The following is a 23,765-nucleotide window of genomic DNA, read 5'->3' on the forward strand; positions in this document are numbered from 1 at the left end:
GAGGCCTGTTTAAGGAACTAGGGATACTAACTAATGCATCCCAATATATTTATTCCTTAATGAAATTTGTCATTAAAAATATATCACTCTTTCAAACCAACAGCTCAGTTCATGGGATCAATACTAGAAATAAGAATAATCTTCACAAGGGTTTAAAGTCACTTACTCTTGCACAAAAAGGTGTGCATTACTCAGGAACACACATTTTCAATAACCTGCCAGCAGCCATAAAAGGCTCATTATATCTAGTACAATCTAACTTCTGCACCATTTCAATTAAGTTAAATGTTCATTGTAAATAAGTGTTGTAGTAGTTCTATTATATGTTTATTACCTTATAAATAAAAAAGATTTTTTAAATTTTAAATTCATTGCATTAATGCGATCTTAGTAAATGAATGTTGTAAAATGATCCTTTCCTATAGTGTTAAAAAAATTATTTTTCTGACATGTTCTACATCCTGGAGGACCTCCTCACTACAGATCAGTTGGAATGAAAGTAAATCTAATCTATACACTTTTCATATATTTGTAGGCTACTTCTTCTCTGTTTTCCTGCTTTGAGACTTATCTAATTCTTTACAGTAATATGATTGGAGATGTTTTATGTAATACTTGACACTCAGGACATCACATCTCAAATTTTTATTCAAGTAGACTTCCAAAGTGGCATTCCATATGTCTTCACTTTGTCTGTAATCATCCATAAACTTCAGCATGCTGTCCTTGGAGTCAACAGACTTACTGCACATAAATCACCTTAAAGCATAACCTCAACATACTATATAACAAACACACATGGGCCCCAGATGCCTGTCATCTGCTAAACAGTGCAAGAGATTCTCATCTAACATGCTATACACAATTATGCATGGCCTCCACTGCAAGGGAATGATGGAGACACAAATCTGCATGTATAGTTGTGCTATTGGAAATGTAAGCACATGTGCAAAGTTGAACAGAAAAAAGGCATGGTGTGGATGTGCCTTTAGATCAGTTCTCCCCCTCAATGAATGGATAAAATAGGAAATGTCGATAGGTCCTATTCCAATGAAGTGACCTTCCTGACTTATACGTCGCTGTGCTAAGGTGGCGAATTCCACAGGAGTTTAATGTAAGTGGGGATTGGATGACTGCTGGTTTAACCATGAGGAAGTCAGGGCAATTTATCATTGTGGAATCAAGAAATTGAACTTGAAGGTGGATGAATATCACTAAAAATCAATGACGGGAGGCTGCAGAAGGCAGGAGAAACCACCACATTATAGATCCTTAAGGATATCTCCTGACAAACACATGGTTTGAAGTTCGTAACAGAACATGCAAAGCACCAGTTGGTAGTGTTAGATGCCAAATCAATTATATTGTCGTGAGACAAAGATATGGAATCAAATCAAATCTGGTCATTCATACTTTGGTTTTAGTATTGATAATGACCATGTAATAGCTATAGCTAAGCACAATATTATATTTAAAAAGAAACAAAGTAGAACTGAGAGAAACTGATCTATTAAGAGACCAAAGAATAAATATATAGTGGAGGAATTTAGAGTGGAAGTGGATAATATATCTGAGGAAACTGTAAACTGGAAGGAAATACGAAGAAGTATTATTGGAAGGAGTGCAAAATGTACAAGAGAAGAATAAACAGAAGGCAAGGAAACCATGGATTATACAGAAAATACTGAAGGTCATGTAAGAACAAAATAGGTTGGGAAAAATAGATTTTGACCAATACATAAAAATCAAAAATAAAATAACGTATTTGCCATATAGGAAGAGATACATGGATGTGACAAATAAGAAGGGAAATAGGAGAAGACCTAGCTAAAGCAAATACAGATAAGATGTACTCAAAAATTACATCAGTACTCTTGAAACATACAAACCATAGGAACATAACAGAAGATGAAAAGTAACATTCTATTAGGACATGAAAAAGAGCTGATGGGTGGAAATAATACCTTGAAGAACTGTATGATAGTGAAAATGTCAAAAGTAGTTCACATTACATAAGTGTAATTGAAGAAGTGAGAAACAAACTACTAGGACCACCAATTACCGGCACAGAACTCAACAATTCTTTAAACAGGTTGAAGAACAAAGTGACAAACAGATTACATCACTGCTAAGTTACTGATGAATGCTGGAAATAAAGTGAAAGAACATCTGTACATATTTATGTGTGTCTGCCATGAAGATGGAACACTACCAATAGAATAAATAAAAAGTAAACAATACTGTAGCTAAGACAGAAAATGCCATGAGTGTTCAAATTATAGAATCTTGGCAGTACTAATCCATGCTTTACAAAGTCTACTCAGTATTGTTAAGGAAAGACCTAAAAGCTAAAATTAACCAACATATAGGAGAATACCAATTAATATTTAGGAAAGGAAAAAGATACAACAAAGTTATAATGGCACTATGAATGGTCTCAGAAAGAATTAAGATGAACAGAAAAATCTGTGCCACATTCATAGACATAAAGAAGGCTTTTGATAGAGTGGACTGGAAAGATAAGAAACTGATTCTTATTCTATAAAAACACCAGAGCACAGAAATAGACATCAGTGTCACTGTGAAAGAGGCCAGTGTAAAAGAGGTGTTCAACAAGGCTGTCCCCTTCCTCTCATTTGTTTAATTTATTTATAGAAAGTACTATACAAACAATGAAAAGCAGCACAAAAGGTATCAAAATTAATGGTAAACAAACACATTGTATTCAATTGGTGATCCTATATTAGTGTTAGCAAATTCTCAATAGGATTTGAACTGAATGTTAAAAAATTTTTCTGATGACTCGGTCGACCACAAACTTAAAATAAATGCCAGCAACACTAAAATAATGGACAAATAACAGCAAATGAAGGCAAATATAAAGATAGGAAATAAAATGCCGATGTAAGTAAATAGTTTTTGCTACTTGGGAAGTACAATAACAGACTACAGCAGAAGTATAATGCATACTAAAGAAGAATTGCAATGACTAAACAAGCATTCACAAATTCATAATTTACAAACAAATAACCACATTAATAAACAAACAAAAAATAAATTCATAAAAACATTTATTTGGGACATTTGAAGCTATGGTTGTGAAGGATGGACTCTGGGGAAGTGAGAAAGGAAAAAAAAAAAAAAAAAAAAAAAAAAAATAGAAGCAGTAGAGATATGATATGGAGAAGAGCCATGGACACATCTTGGACAGAAATGAAATCTAATGAATAAATAATACAAGAAACAAGAGAGAAAATGGCATTGGTTAACATGATACAGAGGAGAAAAAAATAAATGAACTTAACACATATTTTGGCAAAAAAAAAAAAAAAAAAAAAAATCTTGGGAGGAAAAAAAAATCAAGAGGCAATCCAGAACATCCATGGTACAAAGTTTTATCTGTGGAATGAACTGCAGCAACTACAAGAAATTGGTACAGATGATGCAGGACAGAGAAAGATGGCTGCATCAACAAGTCATAACATTTAGTGTCTCATTATGAGGTGAATTTTGATAACTAAACAATATTGCTATATTTTCACATTTGAAATTTTGGAAGTTTTCTAACACACAGACATTTCAGAATGAAAAAGGAAATTTTTGCTAAAGGAGGTGTGACACATTAAACTTTAACATTTTGCTTTTTTATAATACTTTTGTGTTATAAAAACTTTGTAAGACTGTTGTCAAATGATTGAAATAAGAATGTGTATTTGCTGTTTTCCATTTAGTCATTCCCAGGATCTCCTAGGATTTTTGGCTTGGTAGGATTTTTTATGTTCAGTTTTGAATTTGCCATAGTGGCTATAGGGATTTTCTTTTATTTAATGGAGATTCTCTTTTATATATTTTTCCATAGTTTCATTTCATACCATTCTGGGAAAACTTTTAGTGGGGGACATAAGCCTATGGATATTGATACTGTTACACTGAATCATACCTCACCATTATGCATCTCTACTGGACCCTAGATCATAAGTGGCATGGGGATGCCCCAGTGGCAAGAGATTGAGGTGAGCTTTTGGCACCTGCAGAAATGGCACATAGGAAGTTAATCTGCCAGATTGACTCATAGAGAGAAAATATATGAGTCAGGATGTATAAACGATGGTGAGAACAAGGGCATGAGTAGTTATCTATGATTAGTATTGCGCAAAATGGAACATTACATTTTTCTTTACAGCTAATGAAGGGAATAAAAAAAGGGCAACAGGTACCTAAAGTGAAAATCTGAATGTTCTGTGTGTTCATGTACACCGAGCGGATTTTATATCAATAAAGGGATCTTTTCATGAACTCAGAACTTAATAAAACTGTTCTTAATCATAAGCTCTTTAATTTCAAGATCCCTTTTCATCACACAGTATGTTCACTGAGTCAGTCATATTGAAAAAAGCCACAGCAGTCAGAGAAGACACATGTCACATAGGGACATGATTATGGATGTTATTACAATGATGTGGCAGGAGTAAGTTATTCACAAATGCTGTCTGTGAACTGTCCGATGTTGAATTGATATGACAGCAATTGACTGAACAACTTACATAGTGGAAAGTACATGGTTGAATATAAACTACAGAAAGAGTACAGGAAAGAATTCCTTATAGTGTTGCACTGAGTGGTTAATAGGCGCATAAACAACACTGACAAAGTTGCTAAGTTTTGGACAACATCCATCTTCAGAGTTAAAGACATAAAGTAACTTTTCAAGTGAGAGAATAGAAATTTGGCTTATGAGAATTTGTTTTAGGAATATAAAGATTCACTAGATTAAACTAAGCAACTACTTCAACATCTCATAAAGTGAGGATTATGTGGACATAGGTGAAAGGGGACCTCCTTGGTGGGAGGATTGGCACATGGTGCAATCAGCCTAATGAAGCCAGTAGAGGAGACAGTTGATTGAGAGGAAGTGTCTCGAAGGTCAAGAAAGCCCACAATGGGCAGGAGAGCAGTGTGCTGACCCAATGTCACTCCATACTGCATCCAGTGACACCACTGGCAGAGGATGACACTGTAGTTAGTTAGTCATGATTGGCCAATTAGGGCTTTTTTGTTTTTTACCTGCATCCCTTCATGCTTAATGTCTTTCCCAAAAATGGTTGAATCTTCCGGCAGGATGACTGACATGTTAAAAAGGCCAAAATCATGGTACTGTGGATTGAGGAGCACAGTTATGAATTCACATTGTTGTCTTCATCACCAAATTATCATGATATGAACTCAATGGAACGCATCTGGGATGCTATCAAAGGGCCTGCTCTACATGCATAACCACTGGCCTGTAATTTACTGAAATTGTGTGATGTGTGAACAGACATCTGGTTCTTTATACCTCCATAAATCTAAACTGATTTGTTGAGTCAGTGTTGCTGTATTGCATTCTGAAAGTGAACCGATGTACTCTTGAGCCCACAAGTTTTTGGCTTGTTGGTGTATTTAAACCACCTCTGTTTTGCTGAAGACACTTTACTGTTGGTATTCAGTGCAACAACTAATGAAAGATAATAATGGAAGATCAAAAGTAGACGTGAAAATCAATTATTATAAGATTAACTTAACGTTCAAGTGACGCATTGGATAGAAAGTTATACACATTAACGAAGGACTTTTTTTTATTTATAGCAGTTGGAGATAACAGCTGGATGGATAGGAAAATACATAAACAGAAGAGTAAAACTAGCATAGAGTGCTTTTGATAAACTAAACATACTTTTCAAAACTATACTTTAAACATCCCTGAAATGGAAAGCTAATAATCAATGTGTATTATACATTTTGACTTATAACAGTGAGATATGAACAGTTAATGTAAAAAATCATTATAAAATGGATGTTTTTGTACTGGGCAGTAGAGAGGTGCATGTTGGAAATTGCTGGAGAGGCAGGAAAATAAACAAATAGATCATGGAACACACAGGAGTGGATGAAAGTATTATGACTGAAATGAAAATGTCTCTTTTTATGATTCCAAGAGATGTAAAAGGACTGAGACCTAACTGGAGGTAGGCAGATAAAATCTGAAACATACAAGAGCAATGTGCGAAGAAATTATGATGAGACATTTATCTAGAAGTGAATGTTAATTAGTTGCTGCTGCTGCATATGATGACAGGAGTAAGTCATGATCACCTACTTCACAGGTTAGGCATGGATGTCTGTTATGTACCATCAGTTCACCTTTTCCTTGATCTCACCAAACAGTAGCCTGTTTTGGTAGTTCTCCATTTTGGGAAATATAAGTGAAAGATAAACTTTATAGGAGCAGCCAAGTGTGCAGTGTGCAACAAAATCAACCTCAATAAGAAAATGGAAATAAGAATATAATACATTAGAAAAGAGATTTTGTAGTGCATAAATAATTAGAAAACTACACACCATGGAGGCTGAGATGTTTTCACATATATGCAACATAATATTCACAAAATAATACAAATTGTGTTGTGGTACAATGGCATGATTCATGTGATCACTGATCTGTGAGCTGTGATGAATCAAATATCCTTTATGATTATTATTTAATATGAATATTTATGATAAAATGATACTGAAACATAATTTTAAAGTGTCAAATGCCATAATGGAACTAGTATTGGCATGAAATAGCAAGCTCTGTTCATGCTAAGTATAGTTATATGAAACATTCACAAAGAAATGAGCTAAAGGCTGTAAAATGTAAACTGCTGAAGGGATAGTGATGCAATTGTCTATGGAAGAAGGTGTGGTCCCTATAACAGTGCTGGCATACTATATTCACCACTAGTGGGACGAGGACATGTGCACCACATGTGATGACGTGCATGTGGTAACCATCAACTGCACTCACTCATGCTAAAAACAGACAAATGAAAGCTTCACAAGAAGAACAATGGGGTGTACTGCATTTCCTTACAACAGAAGGAGTGTTGGGAACAGAAATTCATTGAAGAATGGTGCAAGTGTACAGAGAGCACTACGCGTTCATTGCAATTCTGACCATCAATCTGACCTCTGGGGCAATGGCTGCCACTGTAACTTACTGGTCTTCAATTATGAGGGCAACTGCCTGCTGGGAATGGTATCAGTAATACAGTATGGCATTCGAGATTGTACATCATCAGACAATGAAAACTGCGCTTCCTTGAATCACTTGGGCCATGCCTTGCCCCTCGCCATGGACATGCAGTGTCCTTCATACACTTATGCCATTCTTTAATGAAGTTCCATTCCCTGCACTCCTGCTGTAAGGTAACACACTATACTCCTTTGCTCTCCTACAGAAACCTCCATTTCTCTGTTTTCAGCACTACAAGCAACTACAATCACTTAGTAGTGGAAAGGTGTTGGAACCAGAGGAGATACCTGTAAGAATCTACAATGATTATATGAAAGAACTAGCAGCAGATTACTGTACGCTGCTGGAGAAACAAAGGGTACCTAGCAACTGGAAAAAAGCACAGTTAATTTTCATTTTCAAAAAGGGTGGTAGGACTGATGTGCATAATTATAGCCCTATATTGCTGACATCACTCTGTTTATGAAACATTTTTTATGCCCAGGTATTGTGACATTGTTCGAGAATAAAAATCTTCTCCATAAAATTCAACATGGATTATAACAAACAAAATCTTGTGAAATTCAGCTTGTACTGTTCTTCCATGAGATCCACAGTGCTGTAGACATCAGTATTCAGGCTGATGCCATGTTCTTAGATTTCAGGAAGGCATTTGACACCATCCAAAAAACTAGTTCAGCGAAAAAAATTATGAGCTTACTAAGTATTTGATCAGATTTGCAACTGGATTCAAAACTTTCTTGCACATAAAACTCAACATGTCAGTCTTAATGGAACAAAATTGATAGATGTAAAGATAATTTCAAGAGTACCACAAGGAAGTGTGACAGGACCGTTACAGTTTACAATATACATGGTGTTCAGGTTATTCAAAGACACTGAAATATCTCAAAAAATACACATTGGATCCAAACAATCTATAATTAAAATTTGTTCGTCCTGTATGTTGGGAGGGGAGGGGGGGGGGAAAAGCTTTAAAATATGAAATGCGAACCCACATTTTTTATTTCATATTCAGATTCTAAATTTTAAAACATATGTAAGTTTTGTCTGAGACTTTTTTTTCTGTGACAGGATGATATGGTAATTAGAAAAATTGAAATGAGTAGAAAATTGTCTGTTTCAAAATTCTATTCAATGCCACCTGAATTAATGCCCCAACTCCATGCTGTGAGGGCAGGACAGGCAATTATTTTATACTTTTTAATGAGGAATCCCATTCTCAACATTGCATTCCTCCTACAAAATGAAATGGGGACTGCTCAATGTGCCAATGTGGCCATGGAGCAAACTACAACTTATCATAACAGGCAGTACAGTGCAATCAGAGATTGCTTTTCTTTCAGAAGTAGAACTAAAAGTATCTCTAAACATTTCATTACATAAGTAGTTTTTACTGCCTGCATATCTACAATTCATTCCTAGAACAGAATTGTAAGTGCACAATGACTATTGCAACTGTAGAACAAAAAACTGGAAGGATTCTCATTTATGGTGAATGTAGGAGAATTGTTGTTGATACTGTTGCCTTGTATGCTGAGTGCTTTGCAGATAATGTTCACTCTCATCCTTTTTTTATTTACAAAGTTGTAAATGCCTTCATGTCTTATGGCACTGTAAACACCAAAAAAGGAAAATGGAGAAAAACTGTTACAGGAGAAGGTAATGACATACCTGTACTAGCAGCTGTTCACCAAAACCCCCAGATAAGTACTCAGCAATCAAAATAACATTCCGGAATTTTGCTAGGTAGTGTTGTTAACATATTGCATTGTTATGAGTACCATCCATATCATATTTCACTGCATCAAGAACTTCATGGGAATGATTTTCATAATTGAGTAGCATTTTGGGAATGGGCACTTCAGCAAATTCAAATTAACTCCAATTACTTTGCTAATGTACTATTTTCAGATGAGTCTACATTCACAAATCGTGGTAACATTAACTGGCTTAACATAAATTACCGGAGGGTAGAAAATCCCCACTAGTTACAACAAGTTGACAGCAGTGTCCTTGGTTAGTTAACATTTGGTGTGGAATCATAGGGAACAAACTCATTGGTCCCTATTTTATTGACGGCACTTTGAATGGAATCAAGTACAGTACCAAAATCTTTTGGACCAGGAAATACCAATACTACTTGAGGATGCTGTCTTGGATGTTCAACAAAGTATGTGGTTTCAGCATGACAGTTGCCCATCGCATTACTCAATGCAAGCACAGGCAGTACTAGACTGTATTTACAATGATCGGTGGACTGGCAGAGGGGTTCCTTTTAATTGGCCTGCTAAGTTGCCTGATTTGACTTCAATGCATTTCTTTCTGAGGGGTTATCTAAAAGACAAGGTTTATCAACAAGTGCCAACAGACCATGAAAACATGGCAGAACGCATAATAAATACTTGTGCTGAAATTCCTGCAGGTAGGCTTCTGTCCTGTGCACAGTCATTTGAAGAAAGGATCAATAAGTGTATTGAAGTTGAAGGTCAAACATTTGAACACTTACTATAACTGGAAAAAACACTCCAATTTGTGAAAGGCAAGGGAACTCACATTAATGAAGCACCCCAAAGTGAAAAGAAAATTAGTAAACCCACATTATGGTTCAGGGTAATGCTAAACATAGTTTTTGACTTAGTATTAAATGAAATCGGTGAACATTTTTCAGGTCACAATGCACTGCCTTTTAAGATGGTGCATTGAGCAGTCCTTTTTTATTTTGTCAGAGGAATACAACATTGACAATTGGGTTTTGAATTGAAGGGTATGAAATAATTGCCTGTCCTACCCTCACAGCATGAAGGCAGGGGTTAATGTAAGTGTCACTGGATAGCATTCCAAAATATACAATTTTCTACCCATTTTGATTTTTCCAATTACTACATCACCTGTTGTGAAATGAAAAAAATGTTTCAGACAAAATTTTAATGCTGTAAGGAAAAGATAGATTGCTACTTATTGTAAAGATGACACATTAAGTTGCGGACAGACACAATTAAAATACACTTACACTTACACACACACACACACACACACACACACACACACACACACACACATTACCATCATCTCTGGTAACTCAGACCAGAACGCTTGCATATTTACAGTAAGTAGCAATCTATCTTGTTGATATTCCAACCTGAGGTTTCCGTTGTTTGATTCAGACAAAACTTCTGTACTGTTTCAACAGAATATGAATCTGCAATAAAAGTGGTGATTATCATTTTAAAATTTCAAAGTTGTCTCCCCCACACATGGGTGGGGTGGGGGACTGACTTTGGTATCACTGATGTCCCCCGCTGAGATGAACAAATTTTAACTGTAAATTGTTTGGATCCAATGTGTAGTTTTTGAGATATTTCAAAGTCTTCAGATAAGTGATCTAGTAGAAAATGTTAGAAGCCCCATAAGGCTATTTGCAGATGATGTCATTGTCTACAAGAAGGTAACACTGCTAAAAGACTGTAGTGATTTGCAAAAGGACCTGCAGAGGATTGATGAATGGTGTGGGGATTGGCATTTATCCTGAATGTAAATAAATGTAACATACTGTGCATACAAAGGAGAAGAAATACATTACTGTACAATTACACCATTGATGAGAAACTGTTGGTAACAGTATCTAGCCTACAATATCTAGAAGTAATCAGCCTGAGGGACCTTAAGTGGAATGATCACATAGAATAATACTAGGAAAAACAGATGCTAGACTGAGATACATAGGAAGAATCTTATGGATATGTAACTCATTCATGAAAGAAGTGGCTTACAAAACACTTGTTTGACAGATTCTCGAGAACTGGTCATCACCCTGGGACCCTTACCAGGTAGGATTAATGGAGGAAATAGAGAAGATAGACTGAATAGCAGTGTGCTTCATCACAGGATTGTTTAGTCAAGAGAATTACAGAAATGCTCAACAAACTAGAGTGGCAAACACTACAAGAGAGGAATGATTAACTACTGAAATTTTGAGAGAGAACATTCTGGGAAGAACTGGACAACATATTACTTCCTCCCACACAGGTCTCACAATATGACCACATAAAAATAATTGAGGAATTTGAGCTAATACAGAGGTTTGCCCACGATCATTCTCCCCACACACCATTTGCGAATGGAACAGGGACAGGGGAACAGACAGTGGTGGCTGAGGTGGGGAGGGGAGGTGGGGGAGGGGGGGGGGACTGGGGAGGATGCTACACCTCACATTACCAGGTGGCTTGCAGAGTACAGATGTAGATGTAGATACTGAGTCCAGTGGATGATCAGAGTGTGCATTTGCTCACTCTGTCATCATGTTGGTGTATGCCCATGTCCCTCTAGCAGTGACTTTGGGGCTTCAGTACTATAATAGGAACCACACCTTCTGCCGTAGACAACTTAATTGCAGTGCATTCAGTACTTTTCATTTTACAGCCTCCAGCTTGTTTCTTTCCGAGAGGTCCTTATATATTAATGATTGTCAAAGGGATGAAAAAAACTGTGTGTATTCTGTTGTTCATATTCAATAGCAAAGATGATGTGGAAGATGTTAGCACTAGGGAATGTATTTATTTCAAAGCTGAATGAAAAACATACATGTTGATGTTGACAATACATCTCACCAGGTGAGATTTATGCATCTTCCACTTACTCTTTTCATTGAGCTTCAGCTGTTGATAAAGTTTATTTTGACTGAGGTAATGACTTAAGATGGTCTTGATTTGTTATGAAGAAGACATGCTATTTATGCATTATTAATTAAAACATGATTTTTGCTAAGAAACTGCAGCCTATTTCAATACTAATGACAGCAGTCTCGACAAAATAGATCATAGCACTGATATAACTTATGAAATAGGAGTTTTTATACAGTGATTTAGTGGTTAGGTGATAAATAATGGGACATTGTGCTCTTTTCTAGTGAACTGAGTTCGCATGATCTGCATTTATTTTACTAACTCTTTTACTGCTCTAGACATGTTTGTTGGTGCTGCTGCTCCTATCTCCGTGTGTTCGATATATGTTTAAATGTGCCACTAATCCTTCTGCCAGATGTTTTACATGTGTCATCTTGCTGACCTCTGTGTGCTACAGATGCTATAAATATGCTGTTGCTCAGGTATTTAGGTGCTCTGGATGTATTAAAGTGCTGAATTATGTTTCTGTCCTGAGCACTTAGTAGCTTTTTGACATCTGGTGGGCACAGTTGAGAGTGTGTGTTTGCTGTTGTGATCCTATGCTGCCATTTTTATCTTAATTTCTGTAAAGAAAATGGCACATTTTCATCTTGATTTTCTGCGAAGAAAATGGTATGTTTTCATGGTTGTACAGAGGAATAAATCTTGGAGATTGCAACTAGAAGAGACAGTGAGAATGAACCCTTTGATTGCAATGCTAGTGATGACTCTTTGACAAAGTATCAAAGTAACAGTCCTGAGCTGTATATATCAGATGGTACAACACATCCATCTGTTTCTAAAAGAGATGAGAATTGTTCAGAATCTGAAATGTTTGAAACTGAGGGCAAAATGTGTAGCAAAAGATGTTACATTAGAGATATATTTGATTCAACAACAAGTTGATTTTGCCCATTTTGTGTGTGTCTGATCTTTGATTTTCAGGACTCACATTTTGATCAGAGCAAGATTCCAGCATTCCAATATTTTTCCTGATATTTGTAACAGAAGATATGATTAAATCTATAGTAGACAGAACCAACAGATTTTGTTTACACACCAAGGCAACTACACCAGAATCAGCAAATTCTCAGGCATCAAGGTGAAAAGAAACTGGATTTGAGGAACTGTATTCCTTCATTGCTATTTGTTTGCTTATGGCTTCTATGAAAAAATTAAAAGTAGTGATTACTGGTCTAGGGAAATACTCTTGAACAATCAATTTTATAGTAAAATTATGTCCAGGCATTGTTTGCTATTAATTTTTAGAATGCTTCACATTAACGACACCCTCACCAATAATGAAGGAGACAGGTTGTTCAAAATCAGAAACATCATAGATAAATATTATGGAAAATGTGGTTCTGCCTTGAGCAAACACTATTATTCTGTTTTAATGCCCAAACAAGCACTGGAGAATTTTCTCCAAATTAAGTGGGTTCATTTATTCTCTCTCAAATGACACAGAAAGAATTTTTTTGCATCATAATAGTGTGTTAAAGATATGCTAATTATATCATTAATAATTTTCAGAAACTAGTACTTCAACATAGTTAAACAATAAAACAGTGAATCTTTGTTGAGGACAGAGGAATAAATCTTTGAGATTCTACCTAGAACAGACAATGATGTAAGATTAGGAGAAGGAAAGAGTGATAATTTCATTCTAGGACGAAAATTTGGCAAATTATATAACATAACATGAAAAACCTTGATTAACTGCAGATGACAAAGTGGGGCAAAATAACAGCTGTACTGAAAATGTCAGATAGCCACATTCACATAAGTATGTAACACTAAGGAATATGTCTTTCTTGTTAATATTTACTACTAATAATTTTATTAATATAAATACCATAATCTAGGAAATTGTTATTTATTATGATGCCAAAATTCTTTGTGTGTTATTTGATAGAGAGTAAATGAACCCACTGAAGGTAGAGTAACTTCTCTGAAACATGTTTTAGTATTAAAACAATAAGAATTGCATTTGCTCATGACAGAACCACATTTTCTTCATTATGTATTAGGAATCAAATGCAGACAACAAGAAAGAGCTTCAACCACAACATGATTATCATTGATAAAGTATGTATCATATTCCAAAGCACACTTAATCCATATCACAAACTCTGCATTGATGAAATGCCTATTGTTGTTCAAAGAGCACTTACCTTTCAAACAGTATATTCTACCCAGACAAAGTAGGTGTGGAATAAAAATATTTGTATTCTATGATTCTCAGACTGATTATATTCTGGATTTCATTGTATTTACAGGTGCTATGATGGAAGCTGGTTTCCAGAGTTTTGGGAAATGTGGCAATATAGTGGCAACACTCATTAATTAACATTCAGAATGGGGGCACAGTCTTTATGTTGACAACTGGTATTCAACCCAAGACATGTTTCACCAGGTAGGAGATGAGATACTGGCAGATGTAAAGCTGTGAAGACAGGTTGTGAGTCATTCTTGGATAGCTCAGTCAGTAAAGAACTTGCCCACAAAAGACAAAGATCCCAAGTTCGAGTCTCAGTTTGGCACAGCTTTGATCTGCTAGAAAGTTTCAAATCAGCACACACTGTGCTGCAGATTGAAAAATTCTTTCTGGAAACATCCCCCAAGTTGTGACTGAACCGTGTCTCTGCAATATCCCTTTTTCTGGGAGTGCTAGTTTTCAAACTTTTGCAGGAGAACTTATGTGAAGTTTGAAAGGTAGTTGATGAGATAGTGGTCTAAGTAAAGCTGTGAGGACAGGTTGTGACTCATTTGTCAGTAGCTCGGTTGATAAAACACTTGCTTGTGAAAGGCAAAGGTCCCAAGTTTGAGTCTCAGTGTGGCACACAGTTTTAATCTGCCAGGAAGATGCATATCAGCACACACTCCACTGTAGAGTGAAAAATTCCTTTTGTGGTTCAAGACATATTTGTTTGGATTCTAGCTATGGATCATCTGAATTTGGCTTTGGTATTGCAGCTGATGATCAATGACAGAACACATGTTTATTTGCCTGAGGGCTCAACTTATTGTTAGATGAACAAATTATAGCTGTCTATAAGCACAACTAACAATTCCCATAATGTTATTAAACAGCCACAGAACATTTATTATTGAATGCTTTATTTGTTTACACAGCAAACTACCAACCAAAATTTGGTACCAGCAAAATTACTGGCTGGAGGGGCAAGTAAATTACATATCCCCTACACATTTAGCACTCACTTCCTCCACCATGGCACATTACTTGGGTCCTTAGTTGGCATATATTGGCAAAAGTTTGAAGCCACTGGTCAAACAGCATAATTATTTGTTTCAGGACCTGATTGCTGACTGTTGAGATTTTACATTACTGCAGCAAAGAGGTAGCAAGACCCAGGGCCAGCTTTAGAACAATTTTCTGCACAAGTAACATGTCATTTGGTACCTGCCCCTCCCCTCCTTAAGACATTAGTTGTCTTTCCTAGAGCTTTCACTCATTTCATAAATGTACTAATCCCCTTCTGTAGCTGAATGGCAACACTGATGCTCTGCATGTAGTGTACCTGGGTTTGATTAGTAGTGACAGCAACACTTCAAACTGACACACCTATCACTGAAATGGTATTAGACAAAAACATATCCACCAAGCTGTGAGCCACATGAGATTTATTACTTATTTATCTGTAAATATTATAATAACATTTTGTTATTACATACAAGGTGGATCACAATTACAGCAAAAACTAACACTTCTGAAAGTACACATAAATGTGAGCCTACAAACAAGTCATTTACAAGACAACTGTGGATGTACAGTTATGAGCCACCACTGACATGAAATATCATCCTAGTTAATACAAATGAATTTGAAAAGTAAACCTTAGATTAAGTATCCACCTACATTGGTTCAAATTTCCCATATGGTCAACTTTGCCTTGTGCAAGGTCAAGGAATGTGGAACATGTATAACAGGACACAGGCACATTTTTCTGATGATGCGAGATGACATGTAATGCACCAATATGGTCTGAGATAGATAGGTAGAGCACAGCCTGTGTGTATCGTGGTCTCTAAGACCACATGAGATCAGTGCTATGGATTTTTCTGCCTTGGATCATCTCAAAAATCAAGTGTACAGCACTCTCACTGACACTGTTGAAGAGCAGTGAATTGTACAAAATTTATGATATGATCCAGAAAGCTTTCAAAGAATTTGTAATTCACTGCAGTATTATAACCAAATGAGAAGACGAAATGTGGAGCACCTCCTTTTGAAAGGCATGACCATACAGTAAATTGTAACATGTAACTCAATGAAGAAGTATTTTATTTTTTGTTAAGGCAGCCCTTGGGTGAAATTTGAACCCATGTTAGATGAAGACTTAATTGAAATGTTAATTATTTAATACAGATTTGCACTAAGTAGGCAGTATGTCATACTCAAGCCAGTGGCACCTTGTAAGGACACATTTACAATTATCTTGCAAATGGATCATTTGTGTACTCATGTTTACTAGAAAGTTCCAGCTTATGTTATTGTATTTCACCTGTATCAATTGTTGATACTAATTATGATATATTCCATAAAAAAATTTTGCACTTCGGCACTTCTGACACCACCCTTAGCTTTGCATCACAAGCGGCCACATGTGTCACTTGGGCTTTGATATGTTGACTGCCACAGGGCCAAGAGTGGACACAATAGAGATCAGCACTTGGCACCATGTGTCTGCAGATACCTGCAATTTCCACTCTGTTTAGTACAGTACATCTTTGGATGGTGCATATGTAATACAGAGTCACATGTGGCTTATTAATGAAATGCATGCTGTGGATGAACATGGTAATGTCAAAGTGATCTTTGGTTGGAGACAACTTATCAGTTTTGCCTTGGTCACAGTTGTGGCTTCTTACAGTTCTATCTGCTGTAGATTTCTTGTGGTAATGTGCATTAATTTATCATTCTTACTTCAGCTGATGCTGGTTTACAGGAAGTTGGGTACAATATCTCATTCAGTGCTCTCCAGGAGCAAACGAAGACTACCACAGTCTCATGGTCCAATATCAGGAAATACAAAATACCACTGCCTGACAATTACACAGGAAAATAATAACAGAATATAAAAGTGTGAAAGAGATGCCAAGAGTGTTATGTGAAGATTTCTGAAACTTATGAAAGACCTGAAGCTTTGAAATGAGTGAAGCAGGTAGTCACAATCTAACACCTTTGCCCATGTTATTATTCACAGACACACTGATTGCTGTGTACCTCAGTTCTCTTCACCTACTCAATAAATTGTACATTGTATACATGATCATTTCCTATGTTTTTGTTTATAGTTTACCTGTTGTTTACAATTCATTTTTGTTCATAATTCTTATTGAAAGATAAGTAACCTGCTGCAGCTAGTATTCTCATGGTGCAACAAGTTACAGTGAGACGTCATATCTGGTCGCATCCTAGATGTGTTTTTCACAGCTTCATCGTATAAGGGACATACAGAAATAAGGATGAAGAAAATAACTTTAAATAAATGATTTCCAAATTTTTTTCTAACATGAACTGACCTGGTCTGGCTGTGTGGCTGAGACTCTGTTGTGTCCACCAGTGGTAGTTGCAGTAGCCACCAGAAAGATCGCGGGAGGCGCACATCGGCACGGCGCGTCATGGACGGTAGTTGCCGCAAATAGAGTCCCGTCCACCAGAGGGCACGCGAGAATTCGGCCGCGACCTCTGCCAGGGGAACAACAACAACAACTCAGGCAGCACGGGCTGAGCCCAGTCAGTTCACATCGGGCACGCCAATGAGACAGTTCCCGGTCTACTCTGAAGTGCGACGGAAAACGTGAACCATGTTATTACACAATTGGCAAAGAGGATGGGATTGTTCTTTTGCATGTTGCGTTGTTGTTCCTGTTTCGCGGCTTATCCGCGGCATGGAGGATTTAGTGCGGGTTTTGGTTGAGCAGCAGACGGAGCTCATGGCCACCATGAAACAAGTGCTTCCGGCGTTGCTCTCCACGCCATCTGCTCCAGCGCCTTTCCCTCCTCCCTTTCCCCTGTATGACGAGACAGAGGAGGATTGGGACGCGTATGAACATTGCCTTCAGCAGCATTTACAGGCGTTTCATGTTGCCGATGTGGAGGTATGTCATGCTCTTTTCTTGTCTTGGATATCTCCGTCACTGTATCAAGTTTTGCGGCAACTACCGTCCGTGACGCGCCATGCCGATGTGCGCCTCCTGCGATCTTTCTGGTGGCTACCGCAGTAGTTAATGTGTTAAGGCAACTCTGGCAAGAACTCCATAGTTGAACCTCAGTGAACTGTGATGGGGCAACTTTGTGAACCAAGCACATTGTCACTACATAAACCATGTTAGTGATAGATGTCTGTTCAGTAGTAGTCAGCTTCAGTTCTTTATGAAGCTACTTGGACAAAATGACACTATGTTTACATTTGCAGGCCGAATGAAAGGCTTCTTCTTGTACACAGAAGAATGAAACACAAGGGGCAAGAGAATTCACATACCTCTCCCAGTTAATCCTTAAACAGGTTTCTTTCTTTTGTTTCTTGATAGGACACATCCTATGGTATGAAGAAATCATCAGTTTGGTAATGGGTATAAGTGTGGGGTGTAAAATTTGTAGAGAGAGAGAGAGAGAGAGAGAGAGAGAGAGAGAGAGAGAGAGAGAGAAAGGTGTAGCAATTCATCAGGAGAAAAGCTTCACACTCTGAAACTGCAATAGTCTAAATAACTTATACATTTACTGTATTTATGTTGTATCAGAGCTGACTAAACACAGAGCAACACATGGAATTGCCACTATGTGTTCCATGAAATACTGAGCACACAGCAAGCCAAGCCATGCAAGTAACTCAACGTCAGGTAGCATTGTGATTGCTATGCCTAATTACTTATGATGATGCAGTGATCAATGTGGCAAGTGGCAACATCTTCGGTAGTCAAGAGATTAACACTGAATTAGTGCACGAAGATTGGGTAATGCTTCTGCTTGTAAGTGTTGTTATTAAGTTACAATTTATTGGTTATGATAAACTTAATCTGAAGATGATACAGCATATTTGAACAATATGTGACATCTGTTTGTTGGGTCAACTGTATGAACATCTTACCAACACATCTGCCTTGAGATCCAATTTCATATCCTGGATTACAGACCACACTTCTGCATTCACCAGTTTTTAGTAGTATTTCTTTGTCTCCACAGCGTTTTTTCTCACAGCGAAATGAGCCAAGGGTATTGCGGCACTGCCACATTGGACCCAGGTTACGGCAAGTGTCTGTTCCTAACAGGCATTCATCATCATCTGAAACACAGGCATCTTACAGAAAAAAGTAATGGACAAATTAAAATGGCAGAATGGTTGCCTGACGTGCATCTGCAACTTGAGCATTCCACTGCAAGTACACTGCATGGCTAACAAATACTACAAACACCTATACAAAATGCAACAATCAGTAATGCTTGAGCATGACTATATCTTTGGTAGTAATCATCTCTTTATAGTCCTTCAAGCAGCAATAAGTGAATACGAAGAGATAATGTAATAGCTCAGGTTAAGTCTATTTTATTGAAAATTGACTCATGAGACTACAATGTTTGTAAATACAGGTAATTTGGTACTAACAATAATGCAGCAATCGGCTGCTATTATTTACTCATTGGACATAATTTGAAACACCACGAAAGCAGTATTTCAACAGTCCCACAGAATTATTTTACACAAGTAGCAGCCTAAACACCTCATTTGTTCTCACATTATCACCCAGTTTTTAGCTCATTATTATGGACACTCTCTCTTTGTACAACAATATGCACCCTGCACATGGCTTTAATGACACTTAACACTTTAACTCAATATCCTTCAAACTCCAAACCTCTTATTTACATTATTGCAAACAAGATGATCTACATTATTCTTTGAAATGGCTAAACAACAATCACAGGATGTCACAACACCTTATACAGATGGTACAGGACCCTAAAATGAGTATTTTGAGTAAGGAAACAATGACCTGAAATTAGTGTTTCAGGTGGTACAAAGTCTTTAATGACCAATGCATTTAAGTTACATGTTTGTAAACTGCTTAAGATTTATAACAACTGTCTACTGCATTGCAGTTTCTGGCATTATCATGAAAAATAACACACTATCATCTGTTCATGGCTGGTATTTTAAGATGGAACTTTTTTATTACAGGGATTTGCAGACATACATATAATTTAAGGTGTAGCAAGACGTAGAGTCTAGAAAGAAAAACACACGTACGGAGAAAAATTTCACAGTAGGCTCATTCTATCTGGAAGAAATGAGTAGCATTTATTATGAACAGAGAAGTTGTCAAAGTTCTCAACAAATAATTGTTCACATAGTAGAATTTAAGAGTATGGTGTTGGATCAAATGGGAAAAGATTAATCGGTAAGCACCTGTTAGCTTACCCATGAAATAAACATATTAAAGAATAATTTGTAGAAAAGGAGCAGTGGTGTAACAGCAGTTACACCCCCTCATAAACATGTGCAAGCAATGTGAGCAAATAATTTTCAAACACAGGTTTCTTCAGTTAATTGATCGCCTAGTGGATTAACACAGTGCAAAACCTACTAAAGTTAGTATTGCTCAAGGATAAGGCATCTAGCAATGTGCTGATATCTTTAACTGTTGCAGTATCTATGCTTGGAGCAATTAAAATCCATATGCCACACTTATCTCAGATCTCCTGGAACAGCCTTCTGTCAACTTGTTGACTAGAGTCACCTAAGTTCAATAATAGGACATCTGCTGCTACCCCATTTGAGTCATATATACAACCTAGTTTTTTTTCCAAGATGCACTTCAACAGTTGTTTAAGACAACCTCCCACCATTCATGAGGGGATGCAGTTTCATCATGCTGATGCACCAGCATGCTCAGATATTAATACTATGAGCATCTGAGCAACAGAAACCCTTGTCAGTGGGTTAGAATGGGAGGTCTCATGTCATGGCCAGCATGATTTCTGAATCTTGCAGATGTTTCCTGTATGGCTACATGAGTTGCCATTGTATGAAATCCCAGAAGAAACTGAAGGGTAACTGATGTGTAGATTTCTAACTGCCTGTCTGATTGTACAATAGACAACAGGGACAGTGAAGAAACTGTAGAAAATTTTATGGGCACTGGTAGTAATCACTTTGAACAGTAACTGAAGGATCCTCTACAACATTTATAACTCAGCATTCTGTACATTGTTGTACTTAGTGTTAACATAGGTAGCCAGGTGTCATAAGACCATATGAACATCTAGTGAACATGCCAATGTCATTTGTTCACGCCACATGTAGACCAAAAATAGAATGTTACACCTGAAGTAGTGTCACCCACTGTCATTAGCTTACACATTTTGGAAGATCAGGAAGCAGCAGTGAATTTTCCTGCAGGTTTCTTAAATAGATTGTTTGCAAGTTCTCAAGATATGTAATACTGTTTCTGTCTTGTGATTTTTCATGTATGAAGGAGTCAAAACTGGTGTTATTGTCTATGCAATACACCTCCAATAATCATGCTCTGTGGGAATTTGCATGCTATCTCATTTGTGTGATGTCGTAAATCCAATTCCCAGAAGTGTAAGCAATTCTGCAGGGGTAGGAACTGTCTTGCATGAAAATATCATAAGGACCACTTGTGCCTTGTTTTGCACCATGCTAGAATTTACATGGAAATGTCCAATCTGGTACAGTAATGACTTTTAATCAGCCATAATAATATGACATGGTGGTGGATGGGAGCCAATGTAATGAACTTAACCATCTTTTGAGCATAAAGACAAACAGTGTTCAGCCATCATGAAATAGATCTATGAGACATATGACTACCATATAGTATTAGTGAGACTAGTGGACTAGTTCCTTTCCCCCCACACAAGTTATCTGCCAGTCTGACCAACAAGTTCTCCATACTCTGTAGCACAGATATCCAGCTATTTCTCTAATAACAGCTGGTCTTTTACATCATGAGGTCACAATTTTTTGCCACTCTTGATGCAAATGCAATGGTGGCGACACATTGTCTCTTCTCATGTTATTCTTCCATATTGGGACAGACTACTTTTAAGAGCCCTTCAATAGTGTGTTGGAGATTGCAACACAATGACATGCACAGAAATTGCATTGTTCTGTACAGAAACTGCATTATTCTGTAGGGATTGCTACACTTACTTTGGAGATTGTGTCTACAATAAAATCAAGCCTTATTTATTTATCTTTATTTGTCCAAGGATCATCTCAAAATGATACAGGATTTGCCATTGTAATGTAGTGCCAATCAGTAGGCCAAACTATAACACACAGCATACATAACATGCCTTAAGATGACAGGACAGGTAGCCTATGGGGATAGAACAGGTGGTCAGCCATGGCCTTGATTCAGGAATCACACCGGAATTTCCCTTAGCAATCCAGGAAAACCATGGACAGTCCAAATTGGAATGGCCAAACAGAGCAGTTCCATCCTCCCAAATATGAGATCAGTGTTCTAACAACTGCACTGCCTCACTTGGTAATTCTCTATTGTATAATGTTGCTTCATTTACACACAAATTGTTTCAGGCAACTTGTAATACAAGATATAATTTCCTTTTTCACTGGCCACCCACTGAGAACACCTGCTGATGACTCCTGGAGAATTTACAGTCACTGTCAACGTAAAACATAGTTCTGCTCTTCATTACCATTCATACTAAGGCACCCACTGATGACTCCTAGACTAAGATGATGCAGCTGTGCACCTTGCCTCAATTCCGGACTCCATATTCAACTATGTGCTACTGTCCACCCAAAAAACTATGTCAATGGATATTACTGTCATGCATTATACATCTTCATACATGATCCTTGTGAAAGCAGTAAACCATATTATGTACTGAAGTATGACAAGCTGCTGTAGTTATCCCCTTTCACTACTACCCACTAGTCTGAGTCCCCTAAGTAATTTTTAATTGTGTGATATGGATTACTTGTGAAGAACATTTCAGCTGCCGTATCAAACAAATATGTTTTGGTAATCTTTTTCACTTCCTTTGGCAATTTATTATACAGTTTCATCCCATGATATAAAATGCTGTTTTGAGTAAATGTAATTCCAAACTTGCTCTTGTTCCATCATAGTGTATAGGACTATTAGTGCAGTATTTAGTAATATTTTCTCTGATATGCACCACAGATAGGCATATGTACACACTTGGTGCAGTAAGGATATCCAGAATGAGATTTTCACTCTGCAGCGGAGTGGGTGCTGATATGAAACTTCCTGGCAGATTGAAACTGTGTGCCGGACCGAGACTCGAACTCGGGACCTTTGCCTTTCACAGGCAAGTGCTCTACCAACTGAACTACCCAAGCACAACTCACACCCCATCATCACAGCTTTACTTCTGCCAGTACCTCGTCTCCTGCCTTCCAAACTTTATAGAAGTTCTCCTGCGAACATAGCAGAAATAGCAATCCTGAAAGAAAGGATATTGCAGAGATATGGCTTAGCCACAGCCTTGGGGATGTTTCCAGAATGATAATTTTCACTCTGCAGTGGAGTGTGTGCTGATATGAAACTTCCTGGCAGATTAAAACTGTGCCGGACCGAGACTCGAACTTGGCAGGAGACGAGGTACTGGCAGAAGTAAAGCTGTGAGGACGGGGCATGAGTCGTGCTTGGGTAGCTCAGTTGGTAGAGCCCTTGCTCGTGAAAGGCAAAGGTCCTGAGTTCGAGTCTCAGTCCAGCACACAGTTTTAATCTGCCAGGAAGTTTCAGTAAGGATATCCATTTTTTAAATACCTCTTTACAATGAGCCCGACTACTAACTTCCAGTTATTATTCTTAAGGCACTTTTCTGCAGTTTAAAAACTGTGTCTATGTCTTGTGTCTTTGATCCACAGTAAAGAATCCTATAGCTAAGAACTGAGTGTATGTAGGCATAGTATGCCACCACAAGACACTGGTTGTTGCGAACTGATGCTGACACCCTAACATCATAGTGTACTGATGACATTATTTTTGCCAGTATCTTT

The 23,765-nt window shown here is 37.3% G+C and overlaps 1 protein-coding gene across 5 annotated transcripts in view; it reads right to left on the minus strand.

The window, feature by feature from the left end:
* LOC124555780 (fibulin-1-like) overlaps positions 1 to 23,765 on the minus strand; it is a 630,166-nt gene that overhangs the window by 62,223 nt on the left and 544,178 nt on the right. For all 5 annotated transcript variants that reach the window (XM_047129834.1, XM_047129832.1, XM_047129833.1 and 2 more), the window contains one exon: positions 18,834 to 19,028. In XM_047129834.1, coding sequence (XP_046985790.1) covers positions 18,834 to 19,028 — 195 coding nt within the window. The remainder of the gene's footprint in view (positions 1 to 18,833; positions 19,029 to 23,765) is intronic.

This window comes from Schistocerca americana, chromosome X (assembly GCF_021461395.2).
Source record: "Schistocerca americana isolate TAMUIC-IGC-003095 chromosome X, iqSchAmer2.1, whole genome shotgun sequence".
NCBI lineage: Eukaryota > Metazoa > Arthropoda > Insecta > Orthoptera > Acrididae > Schistocerca > Schistocerca americana.